Here is a 24418-nt window from a genome sequence, read left to right as displayed (position 1 = left end):
GGTATCATTTGTTTCCACTGATTTCTCAAAGTCGGAAAAGTTAAAACATAACTATATCAGGAGATAAAGAAGGAAGGCAAATATGGAGGTGTAACTTGGTCAAATTATTGCAATTCTACTGGGCACCTACCAAGAGGTGGAATGTTTTAGTGGTTATAGCATTATGTCTCCTTCTCTTTCCTGCCAACCTCTTCCCCCTTTCCACTCTCATTTTCTTTCTTACTTTGCTTTATTTAGGTTTTTTTTTAAACACTATATCCAGGATTTGGAGCCTGGATTCTAGGTTCTATTCCCTACTCTGCATAGATTTGCAGCAAGTCACTTAACCTCTTTGTGCCTCTGTTATTCTATCTGTAAACTGCGTGAAGTAACACCTATCTATGGCACAGAGATGTCATGGAGCTTTATGAATTCTGAAAAGTGCTTGGAGAAAGGAGGCTTTGGGGAGGAACTGATTTTTAATGCAGCTTTGAAGGGTGGAATTGGAAGGGTAGTGGGTTGATGGCCATTTTTTACCTCACCAATATTTCCTCTTAATATGTGGCCCCTCTGCAGAGACAAATGTGTCTTTCTGTGAATACTTGAGAATATTGGCTGCTAGACAGAAATTCAATCTTATTTGTACTTAGATGAAGAAAATCAAAGTTATGCTTATTTACAACTAAATATCCCGCGTCAAGTTGAAGCAGTATAATTATATCCATTTGACCCAGGAGACCTTGACCAAGGCTATCGAGCTGGGATTAAAACTCAGGGATTCCAAGCCCCCAGTCTTGTGGTAAAGTTTTTCTGTATAGCTAATTGTTTAAAAGAAGAGTGTGTAGTATTACCTGGCAAGAAAAAGGTAAAATGAGGGGCGTAAATTGGATACCAAGTTCATTCGCTTGTTAGGGGCTGGGAGTATCAAAGAGGCTTTGCCCTGGAAAGATGAAATGTGGCTCACATAATTGACTAGCACATCCCTTTAGTAGATTGAAAAACAGCATTTATAGGATCCGGAAGAAACCACAGGTAAAAAGACAGACCAGCGTGATGGCCTTCGAGGGAAAAGCAGAACATTTTAGAGGTATCCTCTACACTGACAGCCATATTTATAAAAGTAACTGGCACATTTGCATTCAGAATTTTTGCCAAAGAAAATAACCTGTATTAGCCATGAGCAAAGGACAATTTCATGTATAGACTGGGTGTTAGACTCCCAGTTAACTAGTGACTAAGTGTCACTGCCATTTGGATAAGTAAAGTATAAGGCTACGTGTACATTTAAATAGCTACTGCAGCACATTGGAAACACTGCAGTAGCACTGCGGTGATGTTTCAGTGTAGACAATCACTACAGCGACAGGAGGGGTTCTCCCATCACCACAGTGAATCCAGCTCTCTGAGAGGTGGTAGCTATGTCAACAGAAGAATTCTTTTGTCAACATTGCTGTCTACCTTAGGGGGCAGATTTATTTAACTATGTAGCTCGGGGTGTGCATTTTTCACACCCCTGAGCGATGTAGCTGGATCAACCTAACTTTTCTGTGTAGACCTGGCCTAAGTGTTAGCACATGCCAAAATTGTGCCTGTAAACACGGAGTTGTGGTGATACTTTTGTCAGAATCTGATCCTCGGTCTTTAGCCCAGGAAGCATCTACATGATTTGCTAGGGATATTGTTTTGGGAAATAAGATCTTGATACATGTAGTAATACTGCGATCTCAGAGAAGCCCATTTCTCAGAACTGTTAAGAGCTAGTCAAAAGTGAAGAGATGATTGCCACTTACTCTAGATTGGATCCCTGGATGTCTGAGATGTGAAAGGCCCATCTAGCCAAAATGCTGAATGAGCATCACTGAAAAGGACTAGAAAAGTAGAACAAAGAAGGAGCATGCAAACACCCTGGATACAATTGGATTTTTTTACTGTAGCTCTCTCATGTCTTCATATGTGAAATATTAATACAAATTTCTGCAGAAATTAGAACCATCAATAAAACTGTAGCATTATTTAATATGTAGCTAAATGAAACAATAAAAGTTTGTGCATCATGATTTTTTATTACCCTAGGCCATAATAAATCATAAGTTAGTTCAAAAACCACAAGGACAAAATAAAGTTATAACTTTTAAGGGAGACTTACCAGGCTTACAGGCCCCAACTTGAATCTCCAACAGAAATTGTACTTAAATAAAATGTGTCCTGCTGATTTTGAAATATTTGTGTTACCTTTCACCCCAGTCCTGAAACACTGATAAAATATGTATCTGCTTGGTGGATCTTTCAAAGTCAGATTACAAAGTTTGTCTGTGACTGCAAATGCAGTTGATGGATGTGCATATGAGTCTCTGATCTGCCTGCTTACTTCATCATCATGCTCAGGAAAGCTGGTGAAATAGAAAACAGAACATGCTCTTGTAGAGCAGGATACCTTGTTAATTTCCATCCTCTGCCTGTTTCGAGGCAGGCAGAACTCAAGTGCAGCACTGCATGTTTGCATGCAAGTTGCCAGGACACCTGTGAGATGCAACAATGTTGTTAATCAGGGTTCTGTGTCTAACAGCCATGCTGGTATCCTTTTAAATATATTTAGCTTTGGCTGTGCCCTCTTTGATGGGGACCCTAATAAGCCTCCTGGCAAACTTCCAGCACATAAAAGCGTTAACAATTACAGCATAAAAATGGAAGCGTTTTTGGGTTGGCAGCTCAATTATGTAGCTCGTTATGAGAAGAGCATTCTCTGCTTTTATATATGCAACATGTTTTTCCTTTCTTAATGCTGTCACAAAGACCTAGTCCGCAACTGTGTAGGCAGCATGAGGATTAAAATCAAATGTATGTTCCATTGTTTAAAATGTCAGCGAGCATGAGTTCTTTTTAGCAGAATTGCATAAAGAGACTGTCATTTAGAAAGGACAGTAAGTGGCAAGGACTGGAAAACCAGACAAAAGATTATTTGCCCTTGCAAATGCTACAAACTTACAACAAACAGGCAAGTAGATAAAATATTTGCATATGTTGCCATATTCATAGTTTTGTTGGAACACTGACATGACTATAGTTATTACACAGCATGGTCACCTACAGACTAATGTCTTTGCAAAGGTCATCATCCACTAATGAAGATACAAGAAAGGCATTGGAGGCAACCACCAGAGCAGCAGTGCTCAGGTCAGTGACTAAAACAAGGGCAGAGCTGAGTGTTTCTGTCCTGTTTCACACAGAATTTGATAAGAGTCTTGAGAACCCGGGGCAACAATGATAGGTATATTAGAAATGTATGAAGATAGCAAGTTTCTTTTTTCTATGGTTTGTTTGGTGGCCTCTCCATATTTCAAATATTGAACTGGCTGGATTAGCACTGGGTATGCTGAAACGTCGAGGTGTTCAGGGGGACCAAATAGTGGAGCAATTGGCCCACTTCTGTGACAATGAAGGCTAGTTTTGCCATCATTGCTAGAGCTGTTCCCAAGACATGATATTTCTGGAGACTGTAAAATAGAATGCTGATTGGCGTCCATTATGGCTTCATTCTGAGACATCGTTTTCCATACACTACTTCCTGTTTGGCCACAACACAGGATACAGTATTCATCCTGGGGTATGATGTTGCATACTTCAAAATTCATGATTTTCATTTCTTTAATTGCCTTTTTGATATTCTGCTCCAGCCTCCTTTTAAATGTATTTGTTCTATGGAAAGCTTATCCCATGTGCAGTCCAAGGTCCTGGGTGCTTCAGCAGTGGGGTTCCACAGAGGCCTCTTTTGGGACTGGCTCTGTTCAATATCTTCATCAATGACTTAGATATTGGCATAGAAAGTATGCTTATTAAGTTTGCAGATGATACCAAACTGGGAGGGATTGCAACTGCTTTGAAGGACAGGGTCATAATTCAAAATGATCTGGACAAATTGGAGAAATGGTCTGAGGTAAATAGGATGAAGTTTAACAAAGACAAATGCAAAGTGCTCCACTTAGGAAGGAACAATCAGTTTCACACATACAAAATGGGAAGAGACTGTCTAGGAAGGAGTACGGCAGAAAGGGATCTAGGGGTTACAGTGGACCACAAGCTAAATATGAGTCAACAGTGTGATGTTGTTGCAAAAAAAGCAAACGTAATTCTGGGATGCATTAACAGGTGTGTTGTGAGCAAGACACAAGAAGTCATTCTTCCGCTCTACTCTGCAGTGGTTAGACCTCAACTGGAGTATAGTGTCCAGTTCTGGGCACCGCATTTCAAAAAAGATGTGGAGAAATTGGAGAGGGTCCAGAGAAGAGCAATAAGAATGATTAAAGGTCTTGAGAAAATGACCTATGAAGGAAGGCTGAAAGAACTGGGTTTGTTTAGTTTGGAAAAGAGAAGACTGAGAGGGGACATGATAGCAGTTTTCAGGTATCTAAAAGGGTGTCATAAGGAAGAGGGACAAAACTTGTTCATCTTAGCCTCTAAGGATAGAACAATAAGCAATGGGCTTAAACTGCAGCAAGGGAGGTTTAGGTTGGACATTAGGAAAAAGTTCCTAACTGTCAGGGTGGTTAAGCACTGGAATAAACTGCCTAGGGAGATTGTGGAATCTCCATCTCTGGAGATATTTAAGAGTAGGTTAGATAAATGTCTCTCAGGGATAGTCTAGATAGTATTTGGTCCTGCCATGAGGGCAGGGAACTGGACTCGATGACCTCTCGAGGTCCTTCCAGTCCTAGAATCTATGAACTACCAGTTGTGGGCTACAGACTGTGACATTTTGGGAGACCTTCCTGGTTCCTGCCAGTATGTACCCTCTGCTCTCCCATCAGGAAGTTTCAGCACTGAGTGAAGCTGGGAGCTTGAGGCAGGCAAGCAGAGGAGGCTGCTGGACTGTAATCCTGTTCTGTGTTTCTTTACAGAATGAAGTCTTCCTCTTGTTCCTGCTGGGTTGTCTGAGTGGGTCTGGTCTGAGGTGAATACACACTGACACACAACACAGAGCACACAGAGGAGCCTCAGGCCCAGTTTCCCAAAGTTGTGTAAGTCACATGGCAGATTTCCCCCATCTTGAAGAACCTCATGCTGGGCCAGTGAATAGGCCGGGGGCTACACATGAATAAGAGTACAAATTATTGCACAGTTTAGCATGTATTTGAGAGTGTAATTGCTGCTTTGGTGTATTTGAGTATTGGACAGTACTACTCAATTCAATTCTCTTTCCTTCAAGACAATTTCTAATAGGATAAACAATTTATGTTAAAACCAGTAAATTGGGAACCTGGGCTAGCATCGCCACATCTGACTCACATTTCACATTAGATGCTATTACTCTGATGCGGATTTAGTTTTTAATTTTCTGCATTTTGCTCAGCATGACACAGCTGTCTTATGAGGAGTCACATCTGCTTTCCTGTGTATCCAAGATAAAATGCCCTTTTCCCTATCTCAGGGGAATCTGAGAACACATTAAATTAAAACTCAAGAAAAAATCAAGGTATCACATAATGCAAGAAATAAAGTTTTGTTGATTAGCCCATTGAAATAAAGGCCGATAGCAAAGCCACAATATTAAAACAAACAAGGACACTTAATCCTGCAGGACAATTGTGCAGCATGTCAAATCAGAATTACTCATATTAAAAATACTAATCCTGTTCCAATACCTGTTAAATCTTACTGTTGACTTCACTGTGCATTGGATCAGGCCCTTAAAGAGGAATAAAGAGGCTTGATCAAGTCAATTATAATTATCTTCCCATTAATTTTGCAAGGTAGTAGTCATTTTAGTTTATATATTTTTAGTAATTTTCCTTAACACCTAATAGTTTCAACGTCTGGCCCTGTGCATGGCTTGCCACCATTTTGTGGGGCAGGATTATTGCACTGTCTTCTTCTCGTTCGTTGTCCTCCAGAGCATGCAGACAAGCTGGACCAGCAACCCCAGTTTCCATCTATAGCAACATCTGGAGAAACCGTGAAGAAAGAAAAGGGTGTCACAACAGAGGTTTCTTTTCCAAGAGGGTGCTCCCAGCTCACACAAATCATACTTACATGCAAATAAAATACCCCTCATCCACATTACTAAGAATATCTTGGACCTTTAAAACTGGACAATTATTTAAAGATGCTAATTCTCTATTCATTGTTGATGGTGCTTGTTCAAACTCTGTCTTTCATTCAGCTAGGACAATGAAAAGATACAAGGTAGTTTTAGCTGAAATATAGCGATTTTACCTCTTCTGGTTGAGACTAAGGGAGTCTGGGGAAGCTGAAGGGCACATAAACTGGGATCACTTTACATTCTGAGGAGCCAGAGAAAGGTGTTAGCAGGTTTATATTTAAGTAGCACAGGGGCGGGCAAACTTTATGGCCTGAGGGCCACATCAGGTTTCAGAAATTGTATGGAGGGCCAGTTAGGGGAGGCTGTGCCTCTCAAAACATGCAGGCGTGGCCCGTCCCCCACTCCTTATATAACCGCCTTTGCTTCTCACCCCTGACACCCCCCCAGGACTCTTGCCCCATCCAACCCCTCCTGTTCCCTGATGCCCTTTCAGACTTCCTCCATCCACCCCCCCCTGCTCCCTGTTCCCTTACCCTGGAACCCTCACCCCATCAAACCTCTCCTCTCATTCCTGATTGCCCCCCCTGCCCCCCGGGACCTCTGCCCCATCCAATCACCACTTCTCCCTGACTGCACCCGAAACCCCTGCCCCCACTCAACGCCCCTGTTCCCCGCCCTCTGACCGCCCCGACCCCTATCCACATCCCTGGTCCCTGACCACACTCTGAACTCCCCTGCCCTCTATCCAAGGCCCCCTGCTCCCTGCCCCCTTACTATGCTGCCTGGAGCATCGGTGGCTGGTGGTGTGGCTGCACAATGACAGGCAGCCATGCCACCTGGCGGGATCCAGCCACGCACAGCGCAGCACAGAGCACTGGGTCAGGCTGGGCTCTGCAGCTGCGCTGCCCCAGGAGCTCACAGCCCCACCGCCCAGAGCATTGCACTGGTGGTGCAGTGAGCTGAGGCTACGGGGGAGGGGAAACAGCAGGGGAGGGGCCAGGAGCTCAGGGGCAAGGGAGTACGGTCCCGCAAGCCGGATGTGGCCCACGAGGCACAGTTTGCCCACCTCTGAAGTAGCAGATGGCCTACTTTAACTTACATTCTTCTGTCAGTTACTTTTCCTGCTAGACCCGCTTTCTTCTTAGGGGACCAAACATCCCATTTTGGCCAGGACAGTCCCTTTTTTAAGCTCTGTCTCGGCCATCTGGACTTTTTTTCCCCCCTAAAGGCGGCATTTGTCCCATTTGCTTTTGCTGACTTGACAAGTGCCCACTTTTCTCAAAAAAGGTGTGGTGTGGTGTGGAGGAACGTGTGGGGTGGGATGGGAGGGAGCAGAGATGCCAGCCCCCTGAAGGGGAGGACACAGAGCTGGGGGGGAGGGAGCATTCCAGCATGGGAGGAGGATGTGGCAGGGTTCCAGCGAGGGGCAACAGCCTCCTGAGGGGACCCTGTAGCGGGGTGGTCACCTGCTCCTGGCCTGAAAGGGTTAACAACAGCCCTGGGAGAGGGCTGTGGCAGGGGAAAAGCTGAGCTGATTGGTGGAAGCAGCCTCAACTGGGGGCCACGCCCCAATCAGGGTCCAGCTGGCCCCATAAAGGCCAGTGAAGCTTGGAGTTGAGATAGTCTCTCTCTCTGAACGCAGAGAGAGAAGGGCCTGGCGGCAAAGAGCTTAACCACGTGCCTAGAGTGGAGCAGGGCTGGGGAAAGGCCAAGGGAGCTGGGGAGCTCTGGCCTAGGAAAGCCCCAGGCTGCAGGCCTAGGGTAAGGCCAATGGGGCACTTGGGTTGCAGGAGGCAACCCACGGGTAGGCAAGGTAGAGGCAGCAGGTCCAAACCCCCCTTGCCTGTAATGAGTGGCTGATACACTGCAGTCTGCCCCAGTGAACGGGGGCTAAGTGGTGACTGGCAGTAGCCAAGACTGAGGCAAGGTGGGGATAGGGGGTGGGGGTTCCCCTGGAAGGGGAGACATTTACTCCATGGAAGGGAGAAATTTGGGAAGCAGAGATGCTGGAGGAGACCAAGGGCCCATAATGGACTGCAAATTAGCTATGAGTTAATAATGGGATATGAGTGCTTGTTTGAGCTGCATATTCAAAATCAGCTCCTCCTCAAAGCACTGAAATAATAACAAGGCTTTGGTGTGAAATCGTGTATAAAATTGCACTGAGTTCTAGACACCAGAGCAACATAAATATATTGTTACATTGGCAGGACTTCCGAGGAAAGGACCAAAAGGATGGATTTATAAGGAAAGATTAAAACCTATATCTATATATATCAGGGTACTTAGAGTCTGGGTCTGGATCATTTAAGTCAATATGAGTTTTGCTACTGACTTCAGGGAGCAGGAATGAGATCCTAAATTCTGTGCCCAGTTCTGTCACACATTCATGGCCTAGCCTTGGATTTAACCTGTCTGCCTCTGCTTACTCATCTGTGAAATGGAGCTAGCTATAGTGTGTGTGTATGTGTATATTAGGGTAAGTAACAGATGGAGTGCAGTGATCCGGTGTGGTGCCCCTCCAGGCCAGAGGAGGAAGAGCCCAGCCGGAGGCCAGAGTGGGCGGAGCTACGGAGCTCTGAGCCCGCCCCTCAAAGGGTCAGGCGGTGACCTGGATCTATAAAAGCTGGTCCTCAGAGCTCAGTCAGGCCCCAGCAGCCGGAGCGAGCAGACGTCTCTCAGAGAGCTCGAGACTGAGAACCCCCTGAGACCCAGAGCAGCTGCCCAGGCTGGCCGGAGCTCCCCCAGGCCTGCTACCCGGAGGAGTTGCTGGACCTGCCACCCAGCCCCGGCAGCGACGAGCCCATGCTTCTGGACCCTGACGAGGCTGACGTCAGGACCCAGGTAGGCCCCGAGCGGGAGTATGGAAGTGGCCCGGGGGCAGCCAGCCCCAGTCTGGTTGCAACATTACCAGAGCCTATGTCAGTGTGTTGTGGCCAAGATCCCCACTGACTCCAGAGGATCTTCAGCCGCTGCTAGGGCCCTGGGCTGGGATGCAGTGGAGTGGGAGGGCCTGCGTCCCCCCTGCCACCCAACTCCTGGGTGGCAGACTCCCCCTCTTCCTGGCCTGAGGAGGCCAAAGCCTATCACTACTGCTCAGCCCTGCCCAAGGGACTGAGCCTACTGACTCAGTGTTTGTTGCCCTGCCCTGACCAAGGGCCAGGGCCTTTAACTGCTCTTGTTGCTCAGCCCTGCCCCAGGACCTGAGCCCCCTTGCCCCGCGGAGCAGGCCATTGCCATGAGAACTGCTGGACTATTTCCCTGGACCCTCCAGTGTGTAGTGAGCCGGTGTGGCTCCCCTCCTCGCCTGGGGAGGGTTGAGCCCCGGCGGCACTTGTTTACACGGAGTTACAGACATGATAAGGATTAATGAATACTATAGCTAGAACCATTTCACAGGTGGGTAAGCAGAGGCAGTTTAAATACAAGGGTAGGCAGCGAACGCGTGGCAGAACTAAAGTCAGTGGCAAAACTCATCTTGACTTAAATGCTCCAGCCCCTAGCAGTCTTGATTCCCATCCGTATGCTTTAGCCACTAGGCCACATAGTTCTTAATGATCACATAAAAAGACCTAGCTTACATATATGATCATATGACTGGCCATTCCATTTCAATTCTCCTTTTAGGGTTGTTTCTCTCTTTAATTTGGGATCTACATTTCTTTAATCATCTTTCTAATTCCTCTTACCTTTTCTTTCTGTGATCTCACAGGCAGTACCACGATATCCTATAGGACATATACATTCACAGCGAGTTTCTAGAAGGATAACAGTGAAAGCTGGATTACTGCACTTCACTACAGTATATTATTATACTAAACATTTCTCTATAGACTCCTGTTTCCATGTATAGACAGGTGAAGAGGCTGCCTCTCTGGGGCAGAGACTATCTTTTCTTTACATGCATGTGCAGCATCTAGCAGAATGGGGCCCTGATCCCAGAATTCATTGTCTGGCTATTAATGACAATGGTCATTTGAAAACATATTTCATGGCAAATTATCCTAAATGGAATGACAACAGGACTCAGGGGCTAATAAGTTATTTAAATAAGTGTAATCACCAGAGGAATCAGTTATACGGTGACCAGATGTGCCGATTTTATAGGGACAGTCCGAATTTTTGGGTCTTTTTCTTATATAGGCTCCTATTACCCCCCACCCCCGTCCCAATTTTTCACACACACTTTTCTGGTCACCCTGATTAGTTAAGAGCTATAATCAAACTGGCTGGTACCTGAATCAATAATTTCTGCATTAGATACATTTAGACGATAACCAGATTCTCATCAGGACTTTCGCAGATGCAAATTTGAATTAGCAGCAAAGAGTCCTGTGGCACCTTATAGACTAACAGATGTTTTGGAGCATGAGCCTTCGTGGGTGAATACCCACTTCGTCGGATGCATGTCATGACATGCATCCGACGAAGTGGGTATTCACCCACGAAGGCTCATGCTCCAAAATGTCTGTTAGTCTATAAGGTGCCACAGGACTCTTTGCTGCTTTTACAGATCCAGACTAACACGGCTACCCCTCTGAAATTTGAATTAGCTACTTGAAAGATATCATCTTTTATTAGCAAAACCCACACGCCATATATCTCCATTTAGAAAATGTGTTTTTTATTCAATTTAATTACTTTCCCCAGCATTTTTAAATCATTGTCAGCTTCTAAATGAGGGTAGCTTCTATTAAAAATGAAGGGAAGGAAAGGATACAATACTGAACAACTCTGATGGTGATACCAGTACTTAGCACTTATATGGTGCTTTTCATCTTCACAACACAACACTAATTAATGCTGAGACATTAGGATGATGGTAATGATCTTGAAAGCAAAGGAAGACACTTAAAGACATGAACTTTTCTTTTGATGAATAATTGAGGTGGGAACTGTTTCTTAAATGTAACTGATAAAGATGCTTGCTAAAATGGTGTTAATTTGCTGCGGCTGCTACTAAACAATGGAGATTTATGAATGAAATTACTCTTTTTTAAAATATATTTTCTTTATAATGTTAACCAGGATGAATAGGAGAAAGGAATGAACACAGATTACCAGCCGGTTAAGCCTCCTACCTACAACTCCTCTGTTCGTTTATTCTAGAGAAGTATTAGATGTGAGATTCTACCTTTCAGAAAGGCAATTCCATTGCCATGGCATGGAGCACAATGACAGGAACTGGTCTCCAGCTGAAACTCCACAAGGGCACGCTTCATATTTTCCCTTAGTGTATTTGCATTTGCAAAGTCTGTTGCAGTCACCAGTCCAGACAGGGGTTCTGCCTGAGGGGGAGGGAGGAAAGATGGGAAGAAACAATTGTATTCATTCCAAAGGTCAAGATGTTTTTATAAGGTCAGCCCCGCACTGCAGGCTATGGTGGGACCTCAGCTTATGAATAAAATGTAGCCCCTTATGTTATGAGATTTGTGGTCTGTGGAGATGTCAATAAAAGCTTTCTAAAATGGGAACATACTAGTCATCCATGGAATAGAATAGTCTCACCACCAGCTCCAGCTTTCCAGTTAACTTGTGCTTAGGGCTGGTGGAAAAAAGAGAACAGCAATTTAATGAAAAATGTTTTCCTTTGCTCACCCCAACCCCTAATTCAAAATTTTGACCAGCTGGAGAGTCGTCCAAAAACTGGGAGAGAATTTCACAAAAGTTTCATCAAAGTTATCCTATGTATTTTTCTGATTTAGAAATTTTATGAAAATTCATTTAAAAATTGAAAATTTTTAACCAGCACTACTTATATTGACTCATCTCTTGCTCCTCCTTCAGGTAGGGTTGCAACCAATCTGCGTTTTACCTGGTCAGTCTGGTTTTTGGCTTCTGAGTCCAGGTGCCATTTAGGGTCGCCAGGTGTCCAGTAAGTCTGGTTGAAAAAGGGACTGGGCAATGTCCGATCAGATGTACGGACCGGACACCAAAAGTCTGGTTACCACAGGGCAGGGTGAGGTACCGGGTCATTAACCCAATCCAGCCCCTCTTCAGCCAGGGCTTCCTCCTACCTGCGGCAGGTTCCTTGTTAGGCTGCATCAACTTCTGTTCCAGTGACATACGGGGAAAGGAGCGAGCAACGTGGGTGGGATCTTGGGGGAAGAGGCAGGGGAGGGGTGGGGCCTTGCGGGGTAGGGAAGAGGCAGGTCAGGGGCAGGGTCTCGGGGATCCGGTTACCAGCAATTAGAAAGGTGGCAACTCTACCTTTAGGACTCCACAAGGAAGCATTTTTTCTACAGTACAATGACTCTGTTCATATGCTGCCCTTGTATGGATTACTTTTTAATTGCAGCATAGTCACTAGTGTATTTACAGCCCGATTACCCTATGAAGCCAACAGAAATGTTCTCATTACCTTCAAATGCGGGGCGCCTCTACACTTTTTTCAGCTGTGTTTAGTGAATTGCATGGGTATAAATAGCAGTGTAGATGGTGAGGCACAGCTCAAGACAGTAAAGACACACTTGAAAGGTGTGGGTATGTACTTGAGTACCTCCCCTACATGGTCCTCTACTCACCCAAGCTGTACCTCCATCTCTACACTACTGCTTTTAGCAGTATAGCATCCTGCTGCATCCCTGCTGTTAGAACCTTTCCCTGGAAAAGATTCCAGCAGTGGGAAAGGCTGTGCCAGCTCCCAGCTGCTGGAGCCCTTCCCCACCACAAGGAAAATCTCCCCCCTGCCAAAGCCTTTTCTCACTTCCGTGAAAGGCTCCGGAAGCGGGGAGCTGCTGAAGCCTTTCCCTGCTGCCTCACTTTGGCTAGAGCCTTTCACTGATGTGTTGTTATACACCACAGTGTGGACACAGAATGTGTTTTTCATTGTAGTGTGTAGTGAAGTGAAACATCTGCTACGTGCCTCCAAAAGTGGTGTGTAGTGTGTAATTGTAATCCAAGCCTGAGGTTCCTTAGGCAAGGATTCAGGTATTTGGCTGCAAGAACTGACCTGTTATATAGCACCACTGTACTCCTATCAGCTCTGCAGAGCTGCTAAGGCTTTGGGAGAAAGAGCTGGACTTGCCTCTATTTTGTGCATCCTCAACAGAATAATTATGTTAAGTTCCTGCTGCCGGGACAAATACTGCCATCATTTACACTTCTACATCCCCATGACTATAATGGGCATGCAGATGTGTAAGTGAGGGCACAGACTGAACAACATGGGGTTGCTGAGGGTAGAATTTGGTACAGAGTAGAACAGAGAGGTGTAACAGAGAGTAAGATTTGTCCCACAGAGTCTTCTTGGCAGATGATAACACAGTAGCCAGTAAGAAGAAAGTCTGAGGATTCCTAGGTTAAGTTTGCATGGTTGGGAGTTACTAAAAGGACCAGTTCCTCAGTTTGTATCACCTGAGGATCCAGCCCAAAGTTGTTATTGTAAGCTGAGCAAATTTGCTATGCATGCCACCAGGACAAAACAAACATGAAGCCCCACAATACCATTTGTACAGGGTCATGTCATTCAGAGGCCAAATGCATTTTAAGGAAAAAGGTACTTTCTTGTTACTGCCACTGTGTCTCCATTTCTCAACAATGATCTTTGATCCACCTTTTACTTTTTGAATTCATATCATATAAATAAGGAAATGCCTTGAGAATGACCTGCCAAGTGCTTTTAGTAGATGATTTATGAACTGCTTCGCTTTATTTTTTCCCTGTTGAAGCACTTTTAGGTCTCATGTTTAGTCACACGCTACTGGTGCTTTTGATCTTCATACTCCTCAAGATATTAGCAGGGAAACTAAAGGCTAAATAGGCCAAATGCAAATTATATCAATCTGTGGTTTCTACTAGCTGATCCGGTCACTGATATCAGGTTAGACTCTAAAGGGTTAGAAAAAAACTAGCCTTAGTTTGTGTTCTGAATTTTCTTTAAGTGGGATAATAAGTGTAACTTGCACAAGTACGGACACTGAAATCTCTGGGACTCAATGCAATTATGAAAGCATGGGTCGATTACCTGAAACAGTTGATTTTATATCTTCCTTTAAACCTGAGGTGAGTTCTAGTTAACAAAGAAATGGATTATATTGTCAAAGCAGAAGAGTTGAGTGGGTGGAGGGCAAGCTGAAAACATGGACATTATGTGAAATTTGTATTTAAAAAAGGGGGGAAACATAATAATTAGTGTCAAGCCAGAGTGAACTATGAAGCCCTGGAAAAATAAACATCTATTTGACCAATATAGTCAAATGTAGAAAGGGCTGACCCAAAGCCTGTTGAAATCAACAGTATTTCTGTTGGCTCAGGGGGCTTCAGAGTAGTCCTTGAATGCGTAGATTGCCAAAGTATTAAACATATTTCCACTAGAGATACAATAAACACTAGCTATGGGCCCAGTCTAAGGAATGTTATCTGGATCCAGATTTCAAATGAACACCCCCAAAGCTCTAGTGGGTTTGAATCAAGGCTTTTGGGTTCAGAGTAGAGCAGGTTGGAAAATGGCTTTTTTAAAAAAAAATTTCAGTGAAAGAGAAAATATATTTTCATCAAAAGGTTCCACAGAAAATTTAGACATTTCCATTTTTCTAATTGACAAGTTTCAGTCAAAAACCAAAAAAAACTGATATGGATTTGCTGCCATAGTGCCTCATGGGATTCATAGTTCAGCTGCCTTATGCCCTCATTTTCCTCCTTGGGCCAGGCTCTCTGGCTGGTCTACATCCCCCATGATGCACCATGGTCTTCCCACTTGCTGAGACATCAGCGCACCATGGGGAGTCCCTAGCTACAGTGCATCATGGGAGATGTAGTCTGTCCAGAGGAACCAGGCCTATAGAGGAATATGAGGCACCTACAGATCCTATGAAGCACTGGGAGGTGTAGGGGGGGAGGGGATTCCAAATCAACATCTTTCACTTTTTAGAATGCATTTTGGGATTTGAGTGTTCAGTTTTTTTTGCCAAAAAATATTTTTTCTGTGAAAAACAGACACTTTTCCCAAAAACATTTATTTAACCAAAGCCCAATTTTCCATTGAAGGGTAGTCCAACGAAAACCAGCCCTAGTGCAGGGCCATACCTAAGAAGACTATTCTTCTGTGCCTTCATAATAGTCACCCAAACATTAAATGAACTAATTGTGACATTCAAAATTATGAGGCTCTATTGACATTTTCCCCTTATTATTTTTCACTTTCATGCAGCTCTATATGTTTGAGATCTGGCCAAGGCTGGAAGTAGGAAAGCCTAGTAAAAATCTATTCTCACGAGATCCTCTCTTAGTTTTACAGATTAATGAGCTTTAGATAGTCTGAACAAACAGCCAGATTTTTTGGTGCACTCTTTGCTTTTTGGAACCAAACGGAATTGCTACAATACAGTGCATGGTAAATATGGAAGGCAAGGGTAATCCAGAAAAAAGGAAGATCATTTTATTACACTCTAATATTAAATGCCATCAGGTATATTTCTAATACAACACTGCCTAGATTCTTCAAACTTCAATTATCTGACATGGCTTGTTACCTAAAACTGGTCAATTAGTTACTCTGAAAATCTCGCTGATTATTCAATACCTCACTTATCTGAATGTATTCCAAGTCCCCCATGGCACGTGACTAATTGAGGCTCCGTGGTGTATTATTTACAGTACCTTTAGCTTTATGATTTCAGGGTTGTACTGTACTGCATCCCCCCACTCCTGCATTAGTTGCGCAGTCGGCAGATCTTTGTAGGCAAGTGTCGTGATATGCTCACTCCCTCCTCCACGAACAAGGGCTATGAAATCTTCCACAACCTGCTTTTGCCCGATGCTGTCTGCAAACAGGGGTAAAGTGACCAACTCAGCTTTGCTATTTCTTAGTGGATCACAAATAGAATAAAAATCTAGGAGTAAAGCAGACTCTGCCAGTTACATATCCCATTTCGAAACAAAAAGGTAAAGCGACCTTGGTCACAATTATTTATATACAGTCAAATATCCAGCACTCCCTCTGACTTAAAAGGCTGTGGTGCCTGAGGGAGGACTTCAAGATTTGGCCCATAGTTTTTCATTTGACATTACTGTAAATGAAAAACAAACAAACAAACAGTAGATTCATTCATAGATTTTTCAAGGAAAGAGGGGACCACTTAGCCACAAGGGAAAGAATAATAAATCAGCCTCCCCTTAATGCGGCTATCATTGAAAAGCACCAGAAACTGCAACTAGTGCAGGGTGCAGCACCTCTTCCTTGAGTAAAGGGCTTGATCCTGCTTCTCTTAAAGTCAATGGTGTGAGATCAAACTCCATAAAACAAAGCCTGTTTCCCGCGTGCAGATCTATTTTACGTCTGAAATTGAGCACATATTGCTCTCACATAAAAAAAGAACATACAAAGCACAAGACTATTTTATGTTTACCTCCAATTTCATTTAAAACTGCCTTACAGCCAGCAGCTGACATTCCCAAACTTATATAAACTCCATAGATATTTGCACCAACGTTAAAGCCATGCTGTGCACAGGCCTGGATGTCACTTAAAGAGTAACCTAAAAAACACAGTAAAACATCACATATTAATAAAACCAACACTCCATTTTAAGTACCTTTTGCTGATTTTTTTTGCCCCCTCCTTCCCACAGGAAATTTTTAGGTCCCAGTCTTGCTCTAAAAAGGATCTGGTGCCCTCAGCTTCCAGTGACTTTGATGGAGTTGACTGCTCTTGAGATCAGACCTTTAGTAAAGAAAAATTTTCCTCTCAAAAGTTGAAATGTTTTTGCTTGCAGGGCTACATCAAATGTCATAGAATTCCTGGCACAGAAGAAGTGGCACATTACTAATAATGAACATCATAAAGATATAGTTACTGCTTTTGACCCAAGTCCTGTTGCAAGTTACAAGTTTCCAAATTAACGACTAAGGACCCAATCCTGCAAACACTTGCCATTGAGCATAGTGCTTACCATGCTGAGTGACTTAAATAAGATTCCTTAGGGCTGTAAAACGTGCATTCAGTAGCAAATGTGTGTGGGATTTGGCCCTCAATGAGTTAGCAGTTAAGGTCCCAATTCGACAATGTACTTACCACATGACTTACTTTAACCCATTAGTAGTCCCACTGAAGTTGGACCTGTGCTTCAATACCTAGCTGAACTGGGGCCTTAACAAGCAAGGATGATGCACTACCTTCACTTCATCAATGGCAGCCTCTCTGCCAGCAATCACATTTGACAGTCATTCACTGCCAGGGAACAAAACTAGCACTGAATTAGTGCTCCCTGGACTCAGTAAAAAGGGGTTATCCTAATTAAATTCCATTCCAACATTGGCTATAGCACTTATCAAACTGGCAAATTAAGTTAGATTTCAGCTTTAACATCTAACTGGCACTTTGGCAAATCCATCTGATTGACCCTCCATTCACGCTTACATTGTTTATTTTGACTGCAAGATCTTTGATTCAATGACTGTCTCTTGCTATGTGTATGTACAGTGTCTAATCTTGTGGTCAACTGGGGCTTCTAGATGCTATTGTGATCCCAGTAATAAACAGTAATAGCAATACATTGGTGTTTAGACGTGAGCTTCTAGAAAAAATATATAGCTCGAGATGGGCCCAAAACAAAACCTCAGATCTTGAATACCACCAAAATTCTGCATGCATCTGACAAAGTAGGTATTCACCTACGAAAGCTCATGCTCCAAAACCTCTGTTAGTCTATAAGGTGCCACAGGATTCTTTGCTGCTTTCACCAAAATTCTGAATGCCTGAAATCCAGATCTAAGTTCTGTCCCTCTGGCTCAGGTTTAAACTAAGAGAGCTGAAAACATTATCTATTACCTACCAAGGTACTACTCAACAGAAGAGCAAACAGATAGTGCACGTTGCTGTGTAACGCAAAGAGTACTTTCGCAAATAGGCACTGAAGGCCGTTCCTCAACCTTCGATGCCAATGGGTAAACAAAAGAATGCTGCTACTTATTATCATCCACAACTCTTTGTTCCACACAAACCCTTGTAAACGAGCACGAGGCAAACAGCTAAAGCAGCATCAGGCAGAAAAGTCACCCAGCAAATTATTCACTGTTTCCTAGATTCCTGCGCTCTGGAAAAGTTCTGGAGGCTAGATGAGTTTCACGGCTACCACGTAAAGCACTGAATAGAAGAACGTAGGTTTTGATTTTCAAAGCCAACTGGGAATTTAGCCATGAGATTCTCATTCATTTTGATGTCTAGTCAGCTTTGCAAAGATCAACTACCGGGCCCGGTATGCTGAAGCGATAAGCACTGGCAGCTCCAGCTAAGGTTGATGAAAATGGAGGGTGCTCAGCGCCATTTGAAAATTAGGTCCTTGGTTTACACACAGAAGGGGAGAGCATTATCTTATTCAGTATCTCTTAGGATGCTACAGACATCAGCACTCCCCTTCCACATAGACTCGTCTCACCCCAGGCTTAGCCCCTCTCTAGCCACAGAGCCCAACAGGGCCGCTCAGAGAATTCAGGGGCCCCTTGCATAAAAAAAAGTTGCAATACTATAGAATCCTATATTTTTGTGGGTGCCCCTGCGGGGCCCGGGACAAATTGCCCCACTTGCCTGCCTCTCTCCCTCCTTCCCTCCCTCTCCCCCCGGGGCGGCCCTGGGAAAAACAAACATTTAAAAACCTTCCGCATCTCAGCACAAACCCAGTTTTGAGAGAACTTCTTTTCAAGTCACCTTTACAAGGTATCACTGGTTCTCAGCATCAACTCGTGCTAAAAGGCACTAAAGCTCATTAAAAGGGTTGGACACATATTTTCCGTCAAAACTTTTTTTGGATCAAAAACCAGGGGTTTTTAAAAAACAAAAAAAATCACGGACAATGTCTCCTTTCCTTCAAAATTTGTTGTGTTTTTTTTAATTGAAAAACTGAAGTTAGTCTGCCAAAACCTGAACATGGTTTGGGGTTTCATAAGTGTGTGGCCAAATATTTGCTGCTTGCTGTGTTTGATTGTTTAAAGAAACAATACAAAAATTCTGCTTAAAAAACATCCAAAACTTTTGAATCACCTCAGCTTGTGACCAAACGCCTGAGCCCATCCAGTCAGAGATTTTTCCAGGTTTCTGGTACTCTGTTGGCTTCCTTGTTTCATATCTGTCTCCATAACTTTGGGTTGAACATAAGAACATAAGAATGGCCATACTGGGTCAGACCAAAGGTCCATCTAGCCCAGTATCCCGTCTACCGACAGTGGCCAATGCCAGGTCCCCCAGAGGGAGTGAACCTAACAGGTAATGATCAAGTGATCTCTCTCCTGCCATCCATCTCCACCCTCTGACAAACAGAGGCTAGGGACACCATTCCTTACTTATCTTGACTAATAGCCATTAATGGACTTAACCTCCATGAATTTATCAGTTTTCTAGAGACTGGCTCCATGGAATCCCTCACAAACTGGAGACGGTTACTGTGGGTTTGTCTTTAGTATAGCTTATGTACATACTCCACGAACTGAGCATTTGACTCATTCCAGAATCTGGGATGAGCCTATGTTGTGAAAACTGAAATGCTCAAAATAGCACATGCATTTGAATGGACCCGGGGTGCTAAAATTAAATTAAACCAGGGGGTCTCAAACTGGGGGGGGGAGAGTAGCGACCCCACAGGGGGTCATGAGTTTATTACTGGGGATCTCGAGCTGTCAGCCTCCACCTCAGACCCTGCTTTGCCTCCAGCATTTATAATAGAGTTAAATATATAAAAAACGTTTTTAATTTATAAGAGGGGGGGTCGCACTCAGAGGTTTGCTATGTGAAAGGCGTCACCAGTACAAAAGTTTGAGAACCACTGAATTAACCCCTCTAGAGCCTCGGGGAATGCAAGGGAGGAGACCTCCCTTGGTAGGGTTGGGAAAGAGGTAGGTGGTGTAGGATATTGCTCTTCTCGTGTGATCCCTCCATCATGACTCTCTTGGCTCTATCACTGTTAATCTAAAGTGGCTAATATTAAATGAAGCTACCCTCCCCTGACATGAATCTCCCTATGGCACTGCAATTAAATGTAGACTATAATTTGGCATTTGAGAAGTGAAAAGGATGGTAGCCCTAAGGGAAAAGATAACAGCTTGGCTCTTTGTGTTAAATAGCTGTCTGCAAGCCTCAAACTGCTGAATGAGCTTTAGGGTAAGGAAGGCTCTGCCTCCCCAAACAGCCTGGCCCTGCCCCCACCCCCTTCCTGCCCCCCTTCCTGCCCCCCTCAGAATCCCTGACCCATCCTGCTCCTTGCCCTCCGAGACCTCCCCCAACCACCATCCTGGGACCCCACCCCTCATGAACCCCCCCTGCTCTCTGTCTGCCCTGACCCCTATCCACCCCCCCGAGCCCTGATAGACCCCCTAGAATGCCCACGATCCAACCCCTCATTCCCCAACCCCCCTCGAACCTCTGCCCCCTCCCTGTCCCCTGACTGTCCACAGGACTCCCTGCCCCTTATCCAATCCCCCTGGCCCCGGCCCCCTTACCATGCGCTTACCCTCACCTCTCCCGGAGCCTCAGCGCACCGCGTCCAGGAGTGGCCCTGGACAGCGCTGCAGTGGTGTGGCTCCAGCGGGACCACCCTCTTACCATGCAGCTCTCAGTGAGAGGAGCTCAGGTCACGCTGGAACTCTCAGCCCTACCCCCTTACCACACGGCTCTGAGCAGGAGGAGCTCAGGCTTCACCCGAGCCACACCGCTTTAGCTCTGTCCAGGCCGCTCCTTGATGCAGCACGCTGAGGCGCCAGGGGATGGGGGAAGGCAGAAGCAGGGGGGATCCTGCAACATTCTCGTGGGGGCCCCTGCGGGGCCCGGGGCAAATTGCCCCACTTGCCCCCAACTCTGGGCGGCCCTGGAGCCTAATCCCCACAGAGCAGCATCTGGCGGTCCAGGCAGGAATAATGCTGTGGAGGCGGCAATTGTTTTCCTATATAGTAGTAGATCTGACCCCAAAGCTTTAAGAACTGCTCCTTCATTAAATGCTGTATAGTACTGGATACACATACCTGCCTTTTGCAGTTCTTCACTGTTCACAACTAACGTGTATTCGTAGATGCCGCCGAGAGTAGCTTCAGTGATGTAATGCGTCCCATAATCTCTGTAGAGTTCTCTGTATTCACCATAGTTGTACTCTAAAGGCAGCTGATGGAGTCTCTGCAGGAACTCATAATGCAACATCAGAGTCCGAGGCTTCAGTTTATAACGGGCAACATCCAGCTCAGAACGGGCATGAATAAATTTGCTGGACTATATGAAATGCAGACACACAACAGCATCCAAGTGAAATGAGGGACATAGGTCTCCATGCAAAGTATGTTACCTCAGTGAATGTTATATGTATTGTCTGTGCATTGTATAAATGGATGTTATTGGTCTGCATTAAACAGCTCACACAAATCTGTATACTCGACATAGATCTTAATTTGTAAAATGTGCCATTACCAAAACTTGAAGTGAAGGGAGAAATTTTACACAATGGAAACAAAGACATTCCCTCAAACAAACTATTGTCCAACCGAAAGAATATCCTTCCTCTCCACACCCCTTTTGGGGCAAAAGCCTGGATAATAAAATGGGCTTTCCACTGTGCCCTAAATGCATTCAGACTCAGGTTCGTTTGGGCCATCACGGGAAATATTTTAAAGAGCTGATGATCTTTCAATTTAAAAAGCCCTGTAAACTGGATAAATGAATCTAGGCCCCTTATCGGGCCCAAAGCAGGACTCATTGGGTGGAATTCAGTGGTCTGTGTTATGGAAGATCATAGTGGTCCTTTCTGTCCTCAAAAATCAATGCATGTGTGAGTTACCCCAGATCCTCCTCCTCTCTCGAATGATGTCTATTTCAGGAGCTTCTCGGCCGCTTGGTGAACATACCTAGTGCAATCTTCTCTTTATCAAGGAAGCTCTATTTGGGGTTTTTACCATGTGTAACCCACACACCTCCTGGATGTGATATTCTAGCCCATTGCGGGGGGAGGGGGGAGAAGAGCAAGAGAGAGGAGTCTGCTCTACAGCCATATGGCTTTTAGCTCATGCAGCAGAGACTAATGCACTGAGGTCCCAGGTTTAGTCCCAGGTTCAATCCCAATCTGTCAGTGTTACAGTCGAGGCAAGTACAAGCTACACAGAAACAAGGCCATTGTTCTGCTCCTGAATGCACATGGCACTGAGGACACCAGCATATAACACCAGTGGTACTAAACAGCCAACATGAAGTAGGCCTGGTTTACAACAGTGGAAGGTTAAGAAGAAACCAGGCGATGGTGCATATTGACCCAGAATGAAGTCATGGCACTAGAAGAGTATAAATTAAAGCTTCTCCAGATGGTTTGGAGTGTATACCAGGTCACAGAAGTGACTGAAGGACAAGAATGAAAACGTATGCTTCATGGTGAACATGCAGCCAGTATTCTGCGCTGTGTGCCTTGAGTTCTGTGGGTATCTCATATCTACCAATGTGAAATGGCACGTGCTATTCTATAATTAAACCAGTGAAGACCTGTTAGCAGTTTTAATTTTATATTACCGTCATAGCTACTGTACAGTTGACTAACAGGGTTTCTTTGTTTGCATTGTCACTTACTGCAATGACAGAACCTGTCCTGTACTACGACTTTTCCTGTGTGCACTGACATCTTGGTGAGATTCCAAGCTCACTAGTCTTCCACTGCACAGACTGTTCTATGCATTCATAAACACATAAAACCTGATGCCTGAAAATCCCATCCATCCCAAAGGAAGGGAATGTCTTTTATCCAGGAACTCACTTGCTATTCAATGGAACTCACCCAGCTGGACTGATGGAATTTCAAAGTTCTAGGGCTCAGTATGTAAATAACAATCTGACCTGTGTGAAATCCCTTGGATTAATCACGTTCTGGGTCATATCTAGGGTGACCAGATAGCAAGTATAAAAAATCGGGACGGGGTGGGTGGTAATAGGTCTATATAAGAAAAAGCCCCCCAAAATCGGGAATGTCCCTATAAAATTGGGACATCAGGTCACTCTAGTCATATCTATTTCCCACCCATCTTTCAGGACATTTTGATTCCATTCACTACCATTGCTATTTACTGTTGTGCTTAACATATCGAGCAAGTTATTTTTCTTTATGGTCTCCTGACCCGAGGTGGGTGCTACGGTACATTAAACTCCCTGGCAGGGTAACCTGGTAGTTTACAGTTCCTATGTCCAGTGGCTGGTATGAGCCATGTGTCAGCCCCTTTAATGGCTGGATTGTCAATTTTAATATTACTCCTGAGGACATTCTATGCCAAAAATTTAAAAATTATGTGACAAAAATGTTAAAATTCTGCAAAATTCTGCACTTTTTATTTGTCAAATAAATGTGGAGGCTCCAGCATGGCACTGGGGAGCACAGGCCACTGGCTGCACAGAGGTGGGAAATCACTGTGCAGCTCCCCCCTTCCTGGTCATAGACTCAAGGGTGAGGCTGCACCCAAACCTGACACAGCACAAGGACCGGGCCTGCCTCAGAAACACCCCAGAGCCCTGCCCCTCCATGTCAGGTGCACCAGGCGTGGGCAGACAGGCTCAGCAAGGCAGGATCCAAATGTGGAGGGGCTTAGTGTGGGGGGAATCCAGGTGTGGGTTGAGAGGGTTCTGTGTGTGGAAATCTGGGTGTCGGTGGCTCAGTGCAGGTATGTGTGTGGTATGGATCTGGATGCAAAGGGGCTTGTTGGGGTTTTTTGGGTGCAACGGTAATGGGATTCTGCTGGGGGATCCAGGTGAAGATGTTAGGGGCTCAGCAGGGGGGTCTGGGTATGGGGGACTAAGTGCAGGGGTCCAGATGCTGAGGGAGTGGGGCTTAGTGGGGTTGCAATCCATATGCAGCTGGTTGGGGCTTGGTAGGGTGAGGATCCGGGTGGTTCATCGGAGTGGTCCAGGTGCAGGGGGAGTGGGGCTCGTCTGGGGGATTCTGGGTGCAGGGGGGAGGGAGACTTGGCAGGAGGGTCTGGGTGTGAGGGGGGCTGGATGGATGCGGGAGTAGTTCCCTGTACAGAGATCCTCCCCCTGCAGCTGAGGAGCGATGGGTGCAGAAAGCTCAGGGGGAGGGTTGCAGAGCTTCCTACAGCCGGGGGGGAAATTTGGGGGTGGGTCTGACTAGCAGATAGGAGCCATGAGCCGTGTCTTCCCCGGTCCCGCCCCTGCCCGACAATGATTTACCTCTCTGCCGGCTGCCCTGGGCATCACTGTTTGGGAAGATTACACGACCATTTCTGTGGCTTCCCTTTGCTTCTCCATCAGAAAGTCATTTTTCTGCAGGGAAACAAAGAAATCTGCGGGGGACATAAATTCTGCGCATGTACAGTGGCGCAGAATTCCCACAGGAGTATAATATGTGCTACATCCCCTATGCTCATATAGGGATTGCTGTGCATCAGTAGCCCCCCTGCCAATCCTTCCTACATGACAGTACTTTTGTACCAATAGGT

General features: G+C 45.0%; 1 protein-coding gene across 1 annotated transcript in view; it reads right to left on the bottom strand.

Annotated features, from left to right (window-relative positions):
• Positions 1-5766: 5766 nt before the first annotated feature.
• C8B (complement C8 beta chain) overlaps positions 5767-24418 on the bottom strand; it is a 31786-nt gene continuing 13134 nt past the window's right edge. Inside the window, exons 7-12 of the mRNA XM_050962024.1 lie at positions 20966-21206; positions 16366-16494; positions 15617-15780; positions 11151-11304; positions 9706-9774; positions 5767-5918 (exon numbers count right to left, since the gene is read on the bottom strand). Of these exons, the coding sequence (XP_050817981.1) occupies positions 5767-5918; positions 9706-9774; positions 11151-11304; positions 15617-15780; positions 16366-16494; positions 20966-21206 (909 nt within the window). The remainder of the gene's footprint in view (positions 5919-9705; positions 9775-11150; positions 11305-15616; positions 15781-16365; positions 16495-20965; positions 21207-24418) is intronic.

This window comes from Gopherus flavomarginatus, chromosome 7, assembly GCF_025201925.1.
Source record: "Gopherus flavomarginatus isolate rGopFla2 chromosome 7, rGopFla2.mat.asm, whole genome shotgun sequence".
In the NCBI taxonomy this organism is placed as follows: Eukaryota; Metazoa; Chordata; order Testudines; family Testudinidae; genus Gopherus; species Gopherus flavomarginatus.
This window is presented reverse-complemented; position numbering and strand designations above follow the sequence as displayed.